Source organism: Exophiala mesophila, assembly GCF_000836275.1.
Source record: "Exophiala mesophila strain CBS 40295 unplaced genomic scaffold supercont1.5, whole genome shotgun sequence".
Lineage (NCBI taxonomy): Eukaryota > Fungi > Ascomycota > Eurotiomycetes > Chaetothyriales > Herpotrichiellaceae > Exophiala > Exophiala mesophila.
The window spans coordinates 1,545,417-1,557,548 of record NW_015622508.1 but is presented as its reverse complement, the minus strand read 5'-3'; the positions used below and the strand labels follow the sequence as shown (position 1 = coordinate 1,557,548).

Genomic DNA, 12,132 nt, shown 5'->3' with positions numbered 1-12,132 from the left:
GTCGTACCGATCGTGGAATATTTGGGGCTATGCCGACGGAATTCCCGGGGTGTATGCCTACGACGCCGAAGGTGATGCCGACAGTGCAGTCTGCGACTATCTGGCACAACAAGGGCCTGTCGATCCAAATACCAGAGTCAGTCAGAGATTGAGGGAGAAATGGTGGAGTTGGAGTACTATTGAAGCCACTCAGGGCGAGGCTTTGATCAAGGGGGACAAGTCGAGATTGTGATGAGATAGAGATAGAGATATGGATGAGTCTAGGATTTCTAAGAGGTACCTAAGGATTGAAATGTAGGTAGATCAAAACATTGTTGAGACTCCTCCGAAGAGTTCGTACTCGTTCTCCTGTCTCGTTCATAAAGTCTTCTTGTGATGATCTCGTGTACATATGTATGTATCTGCCACTGAAGAAATGCCGCGATCGGACCGGATCGGATCGACCCGAATCGATTTCAAATCTTCGTAGGACGAGCATCGACTGTCTCAGGCCCCATATGGGGTGACGTCTGATTATTCTCCCTTGTTTCCTCCCCGACAAGCGTCTCACTTGCACCCGGATCACCAGTCAAGGGATTCTGATCCTCTCTCAAACGCAGATTCGGCACCAAGACCGCCAGCACGATACACGCTGCCGAGGTAGCGACAGCTCCATAGGTGATTTGACGAAGGACATCCGAGTATGCGCGATTGACGGCGGTACGTTCCATCGAATCGGTCGGGGGGATACCCGCGCTCGTGATCGATTGATACACGGAATCGACGATCTCATCGGTCGTCGACCCACCAAGGTGATATCGTAGACGATCTTGGAAGCTGCCGGAGTAGATGGCGCCAGCGACGGTATTGCCCACGGAAGCGCCGATAGATGTCGACAATAGGACTAGTGCAGTCACTTGTGGCATCTCCATGTGCGACACAACAACTTGTGCGGCGACGAGGATGATCATTTCCAGGAATCCAGCTCCACTACGTTGCGGCGACGAAGAGATGGTTAGTAAACATTGGAACGCTTCCACTGAAGAGACAGGTCCAGACATTGAGGGGTCCTCATGGACCGTGTCTAGAGGTTTGAGTGCTCAACTTACATGCCCTGAATCGACTGAACGATGAAGATCTCGGCCCAGCTGTTGTTGGCACCACGAAGTCGCACCATCAAGCCATACCCGATCATTTTGATAACTGCTCCTATTACCGCAAGCCACTTGTACCGTCGCGTCTTGAACATGATAAATCCCGCAACGATTGCACACAGACATTGCCACACTCCATTGGTGTAGTTGAGGAACGTTGCGTCTCGAGCGCTCATATTCTAGAAGGAACATGTCAGTGAATGTAATCAGCCTCCTAAATGGATGGGAACTAAGTGACAGCGAATGTGTATTGAGGTGGACACTTACATGGACAACGACCGCCCAGGGATAGAGATACGTGTGCGTTGACGCAAATCCAAAGACATCGAGAAATCCCATGGCACAGCATAGCACAATGGTGAGATTCTTGAAATACCGAGCCGGGAGGATGGGATGGGTTGCGAAGAAATGTTCGTAAGCAACCAACCCAGCCAGTGTAACGAATCCAACCACGATCAGGGCGATGATATGACCTTGTCCCCACTTTGCAGTAGTCGCGCCAGCAATGGTGAAGGGAAGGAGGAACATGGCCAAGCCAGCTGCGAGCAAGAAAGATCCGCCCAGATCGATTTGGGAGCAGAAGTCGTAGATAGTGATCTTCTGGGTGATCAACACTCCCTTCTTCTTGGCTTTGCGTTGATAGAAGAGCAATGGGCCGATCAGAGCACTCGCTGCTCCGGGCAGGATGATTGCAAACATTCCTATGTGGAGTTAGACTCGCATACTCGAAATCGATGGAGATCAGGTTAGGGTGGAAACGTACCAATGCCCCAACGCCATCCAATGCCGCCAGGCCGGACGATATTCTCGACCATGAAAGCTGAAATCCAAGGGACGATGAGGAAAGGGAAGAAACTCAGTGCGATACCGAGACCTCTTGCTCTCATACTGGTAATGTCGGATATAATGATGTCGTTCAAGATATTGACGCCAGTCTGACCGATGTTGGCAAAGACAAATCCTCCGGCGTAGACTCCGAAGGTGTTGCTGCTAGCACAGAGAATGTAACCTAGGAGATAACAGGTGATACAGAAAATGTATGATTCTGCTCGCCCCAGATTGGAGATTTTGGCGATTGGTGGTTTTGCCACGGCAAAGACGATGCTGCCCACGACTCCGAGTGTCGACAGACCTGCGAGATTGTTGAAATTGGAAGCGGCGTAGTTGCGAAAGTTGTACAGAAGTACATTGTCAAATTGAAAGACGATGAGCATCATGGAGAGGCCTAGCCAGATGATCAGACGTCCATGTTTGCCCCAGACCAATTGCATCGCCTGCACCTTGGCTGTTCCCATGCTCAGATCTTGGTCCGCCACGATCGCCCCAGTTTTGGCAAGCTCTAGGTCGTTTTCTGCATTGACGTTGCTGGCGGTTTCTGAACGAATTTTAGCATCGCCCACCGCCGGAGCGGGGGAGATTGCACTCTGGACCTCATCTGCTGGGGCCATAATTGTCGGGATTCGAATATGAGGGAACTCGAGGTAGGGAAGGGAATGTATTCACCCTTATGTATAGTGAAAAACCCTTATCTCCTCTTGCCCACGACCTGCGACAGGGACCTGATAACAGCACTTTCGACGGTGAGGATCATGAGTCCTAGTGCGGAGGGCAGGCGTCGTTCGCCATGCTTCACCTCCAGATTGGCGTAGTCGTTCATGGTCATCTAGATAATGCAGACCTAGTCATGGATCCTGATCAAGGACAAGTTTAACCGTGAATGAGAGGATCGACTATCACTTTGGACATTTCTCATAGGCTCAGGAGGTGGTCGGTATTCGGAATGGATGCAAGCAGGGTGACATTGCAACAAAACTAGGGTTGAAAGTGAAGGGCGAGACGATCATGCCCGCTAGATTAAGTCAATCTCACCTTGCTTTTATTGGTTGCGTTTAGAGGAGGGTCTTCTCGCTTGTTAATCGCAATGCCAATCAACAACTCACTATTACAGACGAGTTGCAAATGTAACAGCCGACCATGGTATGATTTGAACCCGACTCAGACTTAATGTAAATTGAAAGAGGACGTACATGAGACAGTCAAGTAGATGATGTCAAAAGATGTTGAGTTGCAAATTCAGTTCAGGGACCTGAGAAGCCTGTCCAGCCAAGTTCTCAACTGGAAAGGGCCGACCCAGGCCAGGATTAATCCACGTGCAACAAGTATCATACGCCATCAGGTGACGATCGTTTAACTAGCACTTTGGGATCAAACATTGTCAGTACTCCGTAGTATGATACAAGTATCCAGATCCACACCGAAGGCCAGAAACCACAAAGATGGAGTAGCAAAAGAGAACGATGTCTCGGCACAACCCCCTGCCAGGCTAGAAATAGCCAATCAAGATCTCTCCGCCATCGGTCACGCGTTATCAGAATTAGCAACGCGATAACGGGGCCGAGCTGGCTTGGTACACCGAGGAAGAGAACAGTCATCTTTTCTGACCCTTTTAACCATATGCAGACAGTCTTCATTTTGCTGGACAGCTGAGGGTGAGAGTGTGGGAAAAAGACAAGGACGACGACCCCAGGGTGACTGTGCTTTGGCAATGGACCTCAAGCAAGGAGATCGGCCATGGAAGGCAGAGTCCGAAACCAAGAAAACCACCAGACCTTCAAGGACGCGTCTGGTGTGTCTGACATTGATGTTCGTTCTTGTCACCTATCAACTGAGGGTCTGGGTGAATATTCTTCGAGAAGCCAGCACACCCTTGAGAAACGACGCGATAAAGGGAAGCTCTCCCTTTCAATGGCCAGATATCTCGCCTTCCCAAGAGCTCGAGTACCATGAATGCTACGACAAATTCCAGTGCGCTCGTCTTGAGTTGCCTATGGATTACAATGGCACCGACACCCCCGACAACAAAATCGCCATCGCCATCATTCGACAGCCAGCTAAGGTCCACGTGAGCGATCCTCGTTACGGGGGAGCCATCCTTGTCAACCCAGGTGGTCCAGGTGGCTCGGGAGTAGCCAAGGTTCTTTATCACGGCGAGTTGATCCAGCAAGTCGTCGACTCGGACCGGACACCCAACGAATCGCATGACTCGGACAAATACTTTGACATCATTGGTTTCGACCCACGAGGCGTCAATCACAGCACACCCGTGTTGTCTTGTTTCCAGGACAATTTTGCCCGGCAAGTTTGGAATCTGCAAAGTGAAGCTGAAGGTATCCTTGGAAGCTCAGGCGCTTCACTAAGGATAGCCTGGCGGCGTGCAAGAGCATTAGCGGACGGCTGTTCCAGCCGACTTGACGGGTCAAATCAAACCCTTCTCGAACACGTCAACACCACGCCCGTGGCCGCTGATATGGCCGAGATCATCGAGCGTCATGGTCAGTGGAGAGAAAAGCAGGGCCAACAGGCACAGCGAGCGTACAACACGGCGCACAAATGTCACGCGGACAGTCAAATCATTGCACGCACACGTTGGAACAAAGGTCAGGAGAAACTTCTCTACTGGGGATTTTCATACGGCACATTACTCGGATCGACATTCGCAGCCATGTATCCTGAACGAATTGAGCGAGTCGCACTGGACGGCGTAGTGAATGCAGAAGATTACTACCACGGGCCATGGACGAGCAACTTGCGAGATACGGACCATATTCTGGAGAAACTGTTCATCTACTGTGACGAAGCCGGACCTGAACAATGCCGATTCTGGCGCACAGGAGGTCCCCAGGCAATCCAAGCTGCATATGAAAAACTGCTACGTGACATCTGGGACGATCCACTGTCGGTGGTCGGCGACCAACGGCGAGGACCCGAAATTATCACTTGGAGCGATCTTAAGATGATCGTCAAGAACGCGTTATACCAACCCGTCATCTTCGGAGCCGTCATGGCAGAACTACTACAAGACATCACCAACGGCACCGGCAGCGTATTTGCCGACTACAAAGAGAAGAATCGGACGCCGGCATGCCGATCGAGCGAATGTATCGCCGACGGCCCATTCTCTGAAGCATGTACATCACCGGGATGGAGCGAGATGGAGGCCACCAGAGCGGTTTTGTGCACCGACGCCGAAGGCATAGGCAGTTTCACCGAGGACGAGTTCCGCGTCTACTGGGAGCAATTGCAGCACCAGAGCGCCAGCATGGGAGACTTTTGGGCACAGACACGACTCGACTGTGCGGGTTGGCGCAAGCTTGCCAAGTGGCGGTTCGCAGGGCCTGTTGCAGGCAATACCTCTCATCCTATCTTGTGGATCGGCAACACCTACGACACGGTCACGCCGTTGTGGAACGCTCATCGTATGAGTGAACACTTTCCAGGCTCGGTGGTCTTGCAGCAGGACTCTGAGGGTCATTGTTCGATAACTGCCCCGAGCTTGTGCACTGCCAAAGCGGTCAGATCGTATTTCCAGACTGGTGTTTTGCCAGCCCAGGGAACCGTCTGTGTTCCAGAGGTCAAGCCCTTCGGGATCAAGCCTTCCAGTGAGCAAGCTCTCACTGTTAAAGATACAGAACTGCTCGCCGCTCTCACTCGTATCGCTGAGACGGTGTCCTTCATCTGAATTAGGCCCGTGAGAGCCTCAACAGCAGCTGTCTCCGACCGAGTTTTATTCCTACTGTTCTACAAATTTCATTTTTCAGCGCAAAGAGAACCCATGTATCGACAGGATGAATGGTCATTTTATTTTGCATTTGGTCATGATCTGACATGAGACGAATTTGGAAGCGGATTTGAAGCAAGCCCTACTTGAACTTTTCTATCCAGTGACATTTTATCATTTCCTGGATTTAATGAACCCTTTTTCTTGTTTATGCAAGTCTTTTGGTTGTTTGGAGCCGAACAGATACTAGACATCTATCGGCATGAATTCATTGCAAAGCAGAGGACGAAACGTTGTCTTGCCCTTTCGCTACGCTGTTGCAGTGGCGGTGTTCCGAGACAGTGAGTTCGAGTCCAGTGGATTTATGGCGAAGTAGGCTTGTTGGTGGAATACGGGACACTTCTCAAGTTCTCAATGTGAGTGTTGAGAAAATAGCCCCTGGCTTGTTCTGGGGTCAGGTATCTAGCTCCCGCGATTCTGCCGAGACAACGTGAAGTGCCGCAGATGCAGTCAAATGGCTGATCCATGTCCCACTCGGTGCTGGGATAGAAGAAAGTGATGACTTCACCCTCGGTGATGCCAATGGTTTTGCCGTCCTTGTCGCGGCGAGCGGCCACGCGGATCTCAATCACGGGCTCGTCGGCGTCGGACAAGACGTGGAACTCGACGCTGGGGTCGCAGCCGTGGTTCACGTACAGCCAGTCGCAATTCAGCTCAATGTGCAGGGCTTCGGAGATTTGCACGCTGGACCATCGTTTTTGTTTGGTCACGGTCAATGGTGGTGATGCCAGTCGTGCCATCAGTGCTCCAGGTGGTAGGGTGGCGGCTGAGACCGAGTACGAGGCAAACGATCCGGGTTTTCGGATGACTTTGATCATGTCGGGGTGAGTGGGTGCTTGTGTTTCAGACATAGTTGCTATCGGCTGTGTTGAAAGGTCCGGAAATCAAGAGAGAGAACGATGGTGAGGTTCCTGGGTGCAGGGAGGGGCAGAGACTTGCAAGCTGGGCTGGTCGGTGCTGCTGAAGCTGATAGACAAGAAATCGTAGAGTAGATTCCGAGAAAGAGGGAAATTGGAGGGTTGAAATAGGCAATATCACTGAAATAGAAAGCCCTTAATAAGTCACTGAATGTGAATTTTGTGCGTAGTGATTGTGTTAATGTTTGTATTCACTTCTCAGGTGGCTGACTCTGTAGACTGTCCAAGAGTTACGACCAGAGCGGATTGAGCTTGATCAAAGACAGAGGTAATATGAGGTGAAGTGACAACAGCAGATGAGTAGTGAAGCTTGAGGAAAGGCAACCAAAACCACAGTGTAGAAAGCTACAAGCTTGGATGCCTTGTGATGTGAAGTTGAAAACGCCCACCATGGACGAATTGATTCGCCAGCCTTGGCCCGAACCACGCAAATGCCGTCAGAGTTTTGTCCCGAGGTATCTCTGGGTCTTTGGGTCTCTGGGGCTCCGTGGAGGCTATGATGGCCTGTACGAGCGTCCGAGCTGTTCCCTGGTGGAGCACCGATTGTTATTGTCCTTCCATAGGAAAGACCAGAAGCATGAAGAGATCTCCATAAGAAAAGGCTTGGTGGTTTCAACTAGTTCGAATCTCGCCATCACAAGGCCTGGGGCCGAATTGGATGTCTTTTACCCGCTTGATTCCATGTCTGACGTCGAGTTGGCGGGGTTGTTTTCGCCTGTTACCCGAATGCTGCCGATCACACAGCTGTACCAACCCTGCAGCTCATGCTGGTAAATAAATAAGTTCATCTCCTAAGACACGGTTAGAGGAACCGTTAGAGGGACCCAATGGCAAGCTTCAACATACAGTAGGCGTGCCTGAATCAACGCAAGTACAAGGCCTGGAATGTGCCCCTCGGTCGTCCGGGTGGCCCCGGTGGAGAGAGATACGAAGAGCGAGGGACCACGGAGGGGGCGAGGAGGGGAACATTGCAATCACGTGGTATCATTTCTATGCATTCTATGCTACAGCATTGAAAGAACGTGGATAAAAACTTGATGTGCTCAAGTTATGCCTCTCCAAGAATATCGTCGCCGCTTGTTGGTACTGGTCATAACTCCATGTCGTAGTCCATTCTCTCGTATCCTCCAACCTCAAAAGGCGCATAGTCCATCAAGTCAGAATCCCCGTCCTCATAAGCTGGACCGAGTCCGTCTCTTCCTGCTGCGCCATCTCCTAGGATTTGGCCCAGTCTTTCAATCTCAGCCTCTGCTTTTCGACCTGCTTGCTCCAAACCAGACAATACAGTCCCAAGCAGTGGCTCCAATTGTAGATCTTTCAACACCTTCTCATACCGCTTAACCTTGGTTGGGTCCAGCTCTTCTTCAGCCCTGCCACTGGCTCCAAATGAGTCGTCAGGCTTCTGCTCGACATCTTTCCATTTGTTTCGGAACTCCTTAGCAACACCAATGTACTCTCGTGCATCTCCTGTGCCGAGAATGTCATAAAGAGGATTAGCTTGGTTGTCCAATGCAGCAAGGACATTGGCGTGAAATCGATGTTCCGCTCCGTGAAAAGCCCTGGAGTTACCGATTATGTTGCGTGATGTAGCCCCAGTGAGTGAAATTGCTGCATCATCCTCATCATGCTGTGATGCTGTGATGACGATTCCCCAAACTCCAAAGAGACATACCAGTCCACGCTCCAAAAGTGCATAGAACTCATAAAAGTCAATCTTGAATTGTCGTTCCGCATCAATGGGGTCGATTGTAAAATGATAGTGTCCAAGTGACGCCACCGGGCCGTGGTACAAAGGGTTTGGGATTTCAGAACGGTGGTTATATGTGGTATCTTGCTCTTGTGCATGCTGTTGTGTGAGGTTGAGGGCGCGGTGTGACCAATGAGCCAGGCTGTTTGATTTCCATCTCAGGCGTCTGAATAGCCGGCGAAATCGATGTAGCTCGGTGAGGCGGGTTTGATACTGTCGCTGGGCGCTGCTCAGTGACTGAGAGGATCGTGATCCAGGTTCGTTCCATTTTCCGATGGCGGGTCGGCTCAGGATAGACGACGCCTTCTGTGGGACAGTAGATGGACCGTTGGAAGTGCCTTGAGGAAATTGCGGCAGATCCTTGTATGGCGACGCTGACTGAGATCGGAGTTGATATTGTCGTTCTTTCCGAACCTCGGGACTCGCCCATCGTGAGGCAGTCAAGTCGCGCTTCATGATGTAATTGCTCTTGTAAGAGGCGCTGGGTCGGATATTTCTGACCCTTGGATCACTTTCTCTGGTCGCTGAGATGTGCTCAATACACATACGAGGTCTTGTCACCGCTATTGCCAAAGAAACGATAGTGGCAGCCTTCAGCTCTGAACTCAGCAACGCGCGGTTTAACTTCACTGTTCATCTAGCAATGTAACTCTTGTCCTCCGCATATGAAGCGATTGCTCAAAAGCGACTCCTCATGCTTGGGTGATGTTGTCAGACCATGAGGCCGGCGACTATATGCAACAAGAAGTGAAACAATCAATAATGATGTTGTTGCCTATTCATCATGTGGTATCGGTATCGTTCAATGCAACCAAAGCGTATTACCTTGATGATACTCTGTACAATGAGAGAACGAGAACTCAGAAGTCATTGCTGGATGTCTGTTAGAGGGAAACAAAAAGGGTCACTCGCTCCTGCATGATTTTTATTCTTCAGGACCATGGATGGCTGGCGCGTTGGCTGCACCTTCCCTCGCCTTTGTGCTGTTTGATATCCAAAGGGGGGCGGAGGGGGCGGAGGGACGCCCTGAGCCAAGACTGCGCAAGTCATCTCTTCCTTCACCGTACATCGCCGGCCAGACAAACACGCCAAGACATCATGTATCATATACCAGTACTTCCGTACGACCAGAACTAAATCGAACTTCATCATGATGCCCTCGAATGAAGAAACCTTTGGTGTTAGTGATGATAATAAACTACCTAGAGAACGCATTTTCGGAGCGGCCTAGAGAATCAATTTTCGTGTATTAATTCAACATGTCATATACGTCAAGTAATAAGCATCAGAGGACCACGTAGAGAACCTGGATACAACGAGTCCTTTCGCCCTTCGCTAGATGTCCTGCTGTTACAATCTGCACTTCGAAGGAATCCCCTGACGCCTGAGTGCTGAGGCTCCACATTTTGTTGGTCAAAGTCGATGCCTCTCATATGCCCGCTTAAACAGAGTGACAAATTATGCCTCTCATCCTGGCCCCATCATTTTCGCACTCCTTGCCCTAGCATCAATCATCTACCACATCACGCGTCCCACGGCCTTGTGCACCACCGTTCCTGCCGCCATGGCTGGTGCGGCCCGTGATATCTTGCCATGTTGCCCCAAAGCGTCGCCCGGTGCTTGCAAGAAGTCCTTCCTCTTCCTCTTCCAGCTCATCCTCGTCAGCATCTGTGTCGGATAACTTGGGGGTTCTGAAAAGAAGTAAGATGAACGCCATAAGGAAGATGCCCAGAAACACAAATTGTGCCCAGAAGTCGACAATTCCAAAAAATGGATAGTTGACCGTGACTCGGTTCAAAAAGGTCGAAACAACAGAAGGAGTACAGACATTCCTTGCTGCAGGATTGTCGGTGTTTTCAGTACATGGGATAATGTGCTGCAGGTGATTCGTGCAGTCGGGCTGTTCGCCAGGATGTTTGGGAGGATGATCGCAGAATGTTTGTGGCCCAAAAGTTGCGTATTGGGGCGCGACGAGCATGGCGATAGAATAATTAATCGCCAAAGTCATTAACGTCAGTAGAACCGTAGCAATGAGTAAGGCTTGGGGTGAAGTATGAGCCTTTCGAATCCGGAAGATCGTGATCCATAAAATGCGGATTCCAATGGTTGCGATGCCGATGACTGAGGCGCTGAAGAATAAGAGGACGAGTAGCAGAAATATGACATAGTCGACAGGAAAGACCTTGGCCGACTTGACCAGGATCCAGTTGACGGGCTGAAAGATGTTGATGTGCCCAAGGAGATAGCCGCAGTGTCGTTTGCAGATGGAATTCTTAGCCTTGTCAATCCCGGTAATGAGCATACTGACAAAGACCAAGAGTACCACCAGCACCAAAAGCATTCCTAGAAGGAGCTTAATTGGTCGGAAAATAGCCTCCAACTTGAGCCAAATCTTCCAGAAGATATTTCGGTCTCGACCAGATGCTTCAGCGGCCAGTCGCTGGTGCCGTCGCAGGGTGCGTTCCTCTCGGACCAATGCATCGAGTTCACGCTGGTCTTTGGAAGATAGACCATCAGGATTTCCCTGAGCTCGACCCTCTAATTGCCGTTGCCTTTCCTGATTATTCTCAAGCTGGGCAGCAGTGGATTCTGTCAGAGCAGGAGCTGATATAGCTGGAGCAGATTTGATGAGGGTCAGAGGCAATAAAGCCAGGCCTGCAGCAGTGTAGAAGCAATAGAGAACAATGCCAAGTGTTATGAGGATGCCCAGGGCAAAAGTCAGTGCTTTTTCACCTCGGTTCTCGGCCAGCAATCTCTTGAAGAAATCGAGATCGAAGTGCGCCCCTTCATGGTTCGAGGCTCTTGGAATGAAGAATCCGACAAGGAAAATGGCAACGACGAGAAAGACAAAAGCCAACGTGAATTTCAAAGCTCCCCAGAACCGGGAGCCAAAAGTTTGTGAACCCTCCTCTTGAGCGACTTCATCGTATTCCTCATACCAGAAATAGGTGAATGGAATGACAACGAGACACAAAACGGCATCAAGCGAGTAAAGGAAGTAATACACCACTCGCAGAGTAAATGTTATGTCGTCCACTTTATCTTGGGAGGCCCAATCTTTGCGTTGACCTGTTCTGGAGCTAGTAGTACTGGAGACCAGAGCAACATCGACGGGGAGGAGTAAAACGGTGGCTAGGAGGGCAGTGATGGTGAAGATGCAGACGGTTGTGACCAATATGGACCGTTCTCGGTGTGTTTGGTAGAGGTAGACGAATAGCGAAGCGATGGAGAGGAGGAGGACAACTGCGATGGCGTAAACAACCCAGATGAGGGCCACTTGGACATAGCCGACAGAAGCCATGGTATGGACACTGGGCTCGGGGAGCCCACTTGGAAGAAGAAGCATGATGGGCGGGTGGGAAACGTGGTGCGCGACTTGAACGAGACGCTGTAGGTGTAGTTGTGTTGAGGTCACCGAGGCTCGTCGTCCATGTGTTGAGAGGACTGAATGATTCGATCAATTGGAGTCGTCGCTATGAAATTCCGTTGATTTTCGACAATCAGTGATCAGATTACAGTAAAGGATGAAGAAGAAGGAGCATGAGGAAGTTTTGAAAACCAACAAACCAGGCATACATCATGGGATGAACAGAAGAAAGGGACACGAGTGATCAACAACATGAACCGGGAAACTCGAAAGTCAGTCAATCGTCATCTCGCATGAGGAGCCGGATTGATCTAACCCAGATAGGATTAGTCCCCATAAACAACTGTAAC

The 12,132-nt window shown here is 50.4% G+C and overlaps 4 protein-coding genes across 4 annotated transcripts; 1 reads left to right on the top strand and 3 right to left on the bottom strand.

Annotated features, from left to right (window-relative positions):
• Nucleotides 1-3,678: 3,678 nt before the first annotated feature.
• Nucleotides 3,679-6,087, top strand: PV10_07298 (uncharacterized protein; the record flags this gene model as incomplete). Its single annotated transcript, XM_016372186.1, has 1 exon — nucleotides 3,679-6,087. One exon carries the CDS (start codon nucleotides 3,679-3,681, stop codon nucleotides 5,650-5,652), a length of 1,974 nt encoding a protein of 657 aa, XP_016221518.1. The 3' UTR covers nucleotides 5,653-6,087.
• On the bottom strand, nucleotides 5,761-6,602 carry PV10_07297 (uncharacterized protein; the record flags this gene model as incomplete). The annotated part of the gene is made up of 1 exon (XM_016372185.1): nucleotides 5,761-6,602. One exon carries the CDS (start codon nucleotides 6,600-6,602, stop codon nucleotides 6,054-6,056), a length of 549 nt encoding a protein of 182 aa, XP_016221517.1. The 3' UTR covers nucleotides 5,761-6,053.
• A 1,094-nt stretch (nucleotides 6,603-7,696) lies between these two features.
• PV10_07296 (uncharacterized protein) lies at nucleotides 7,697-9,238 on the bottom strand. Its single transcript, XM_016372184.1, has one exon. The coding sequence runs from the start codon at nucleotides 8,959-8,961 to the stop codon at nucleotides 7,759-7,761; it is 1,203 nt and encodes a 400-aa protein (XP_016221516.1). The 5' UTR covers nucleotides 8,962-9,238; the 3' UTR covers nucleotides 7,697-7,758.
• A 412-nt stretch (nucleotides 9,239-9,650) lies between these two features.
• On the bottom strand, nucleotides 9,651-12,014 carry PV10_07295 (uncharacterized protein). The gene has a single exon (XM_016372183.1). It carries the CDS (start codon nucleotides 11,759-11,761, stop codon nucleotides 9,923-9,925), a length of 1,839 nt encoding a protein of 612 aa, XP_016221515.1. The 5' UTR covers nucleotides 11,762-12,014; the 3' UTR covers nucleotides 9,651-9,922.
• Nucleotides 12,015-12,132: the final 118 nt, after the last annotated feature.

What these genes read in the sequence shown, in the direction of transcription:
- PV10_07296 (XM_016372184.1), bottom strand. Translation starts at nt 8,961, where the DNA reads ATGTGTATTGAGCACATCTCAGCGACCAGAGAAAGTGATCCAAGGGTC.
- PV10_07295 (XM_016372183.1), bottom strand. Translation starts at nt 11,761, where the DNA reads ATGCTTCTTCTTCCAAGTGGGCTCCCCGAGCCCAGTGTCCATACCATG.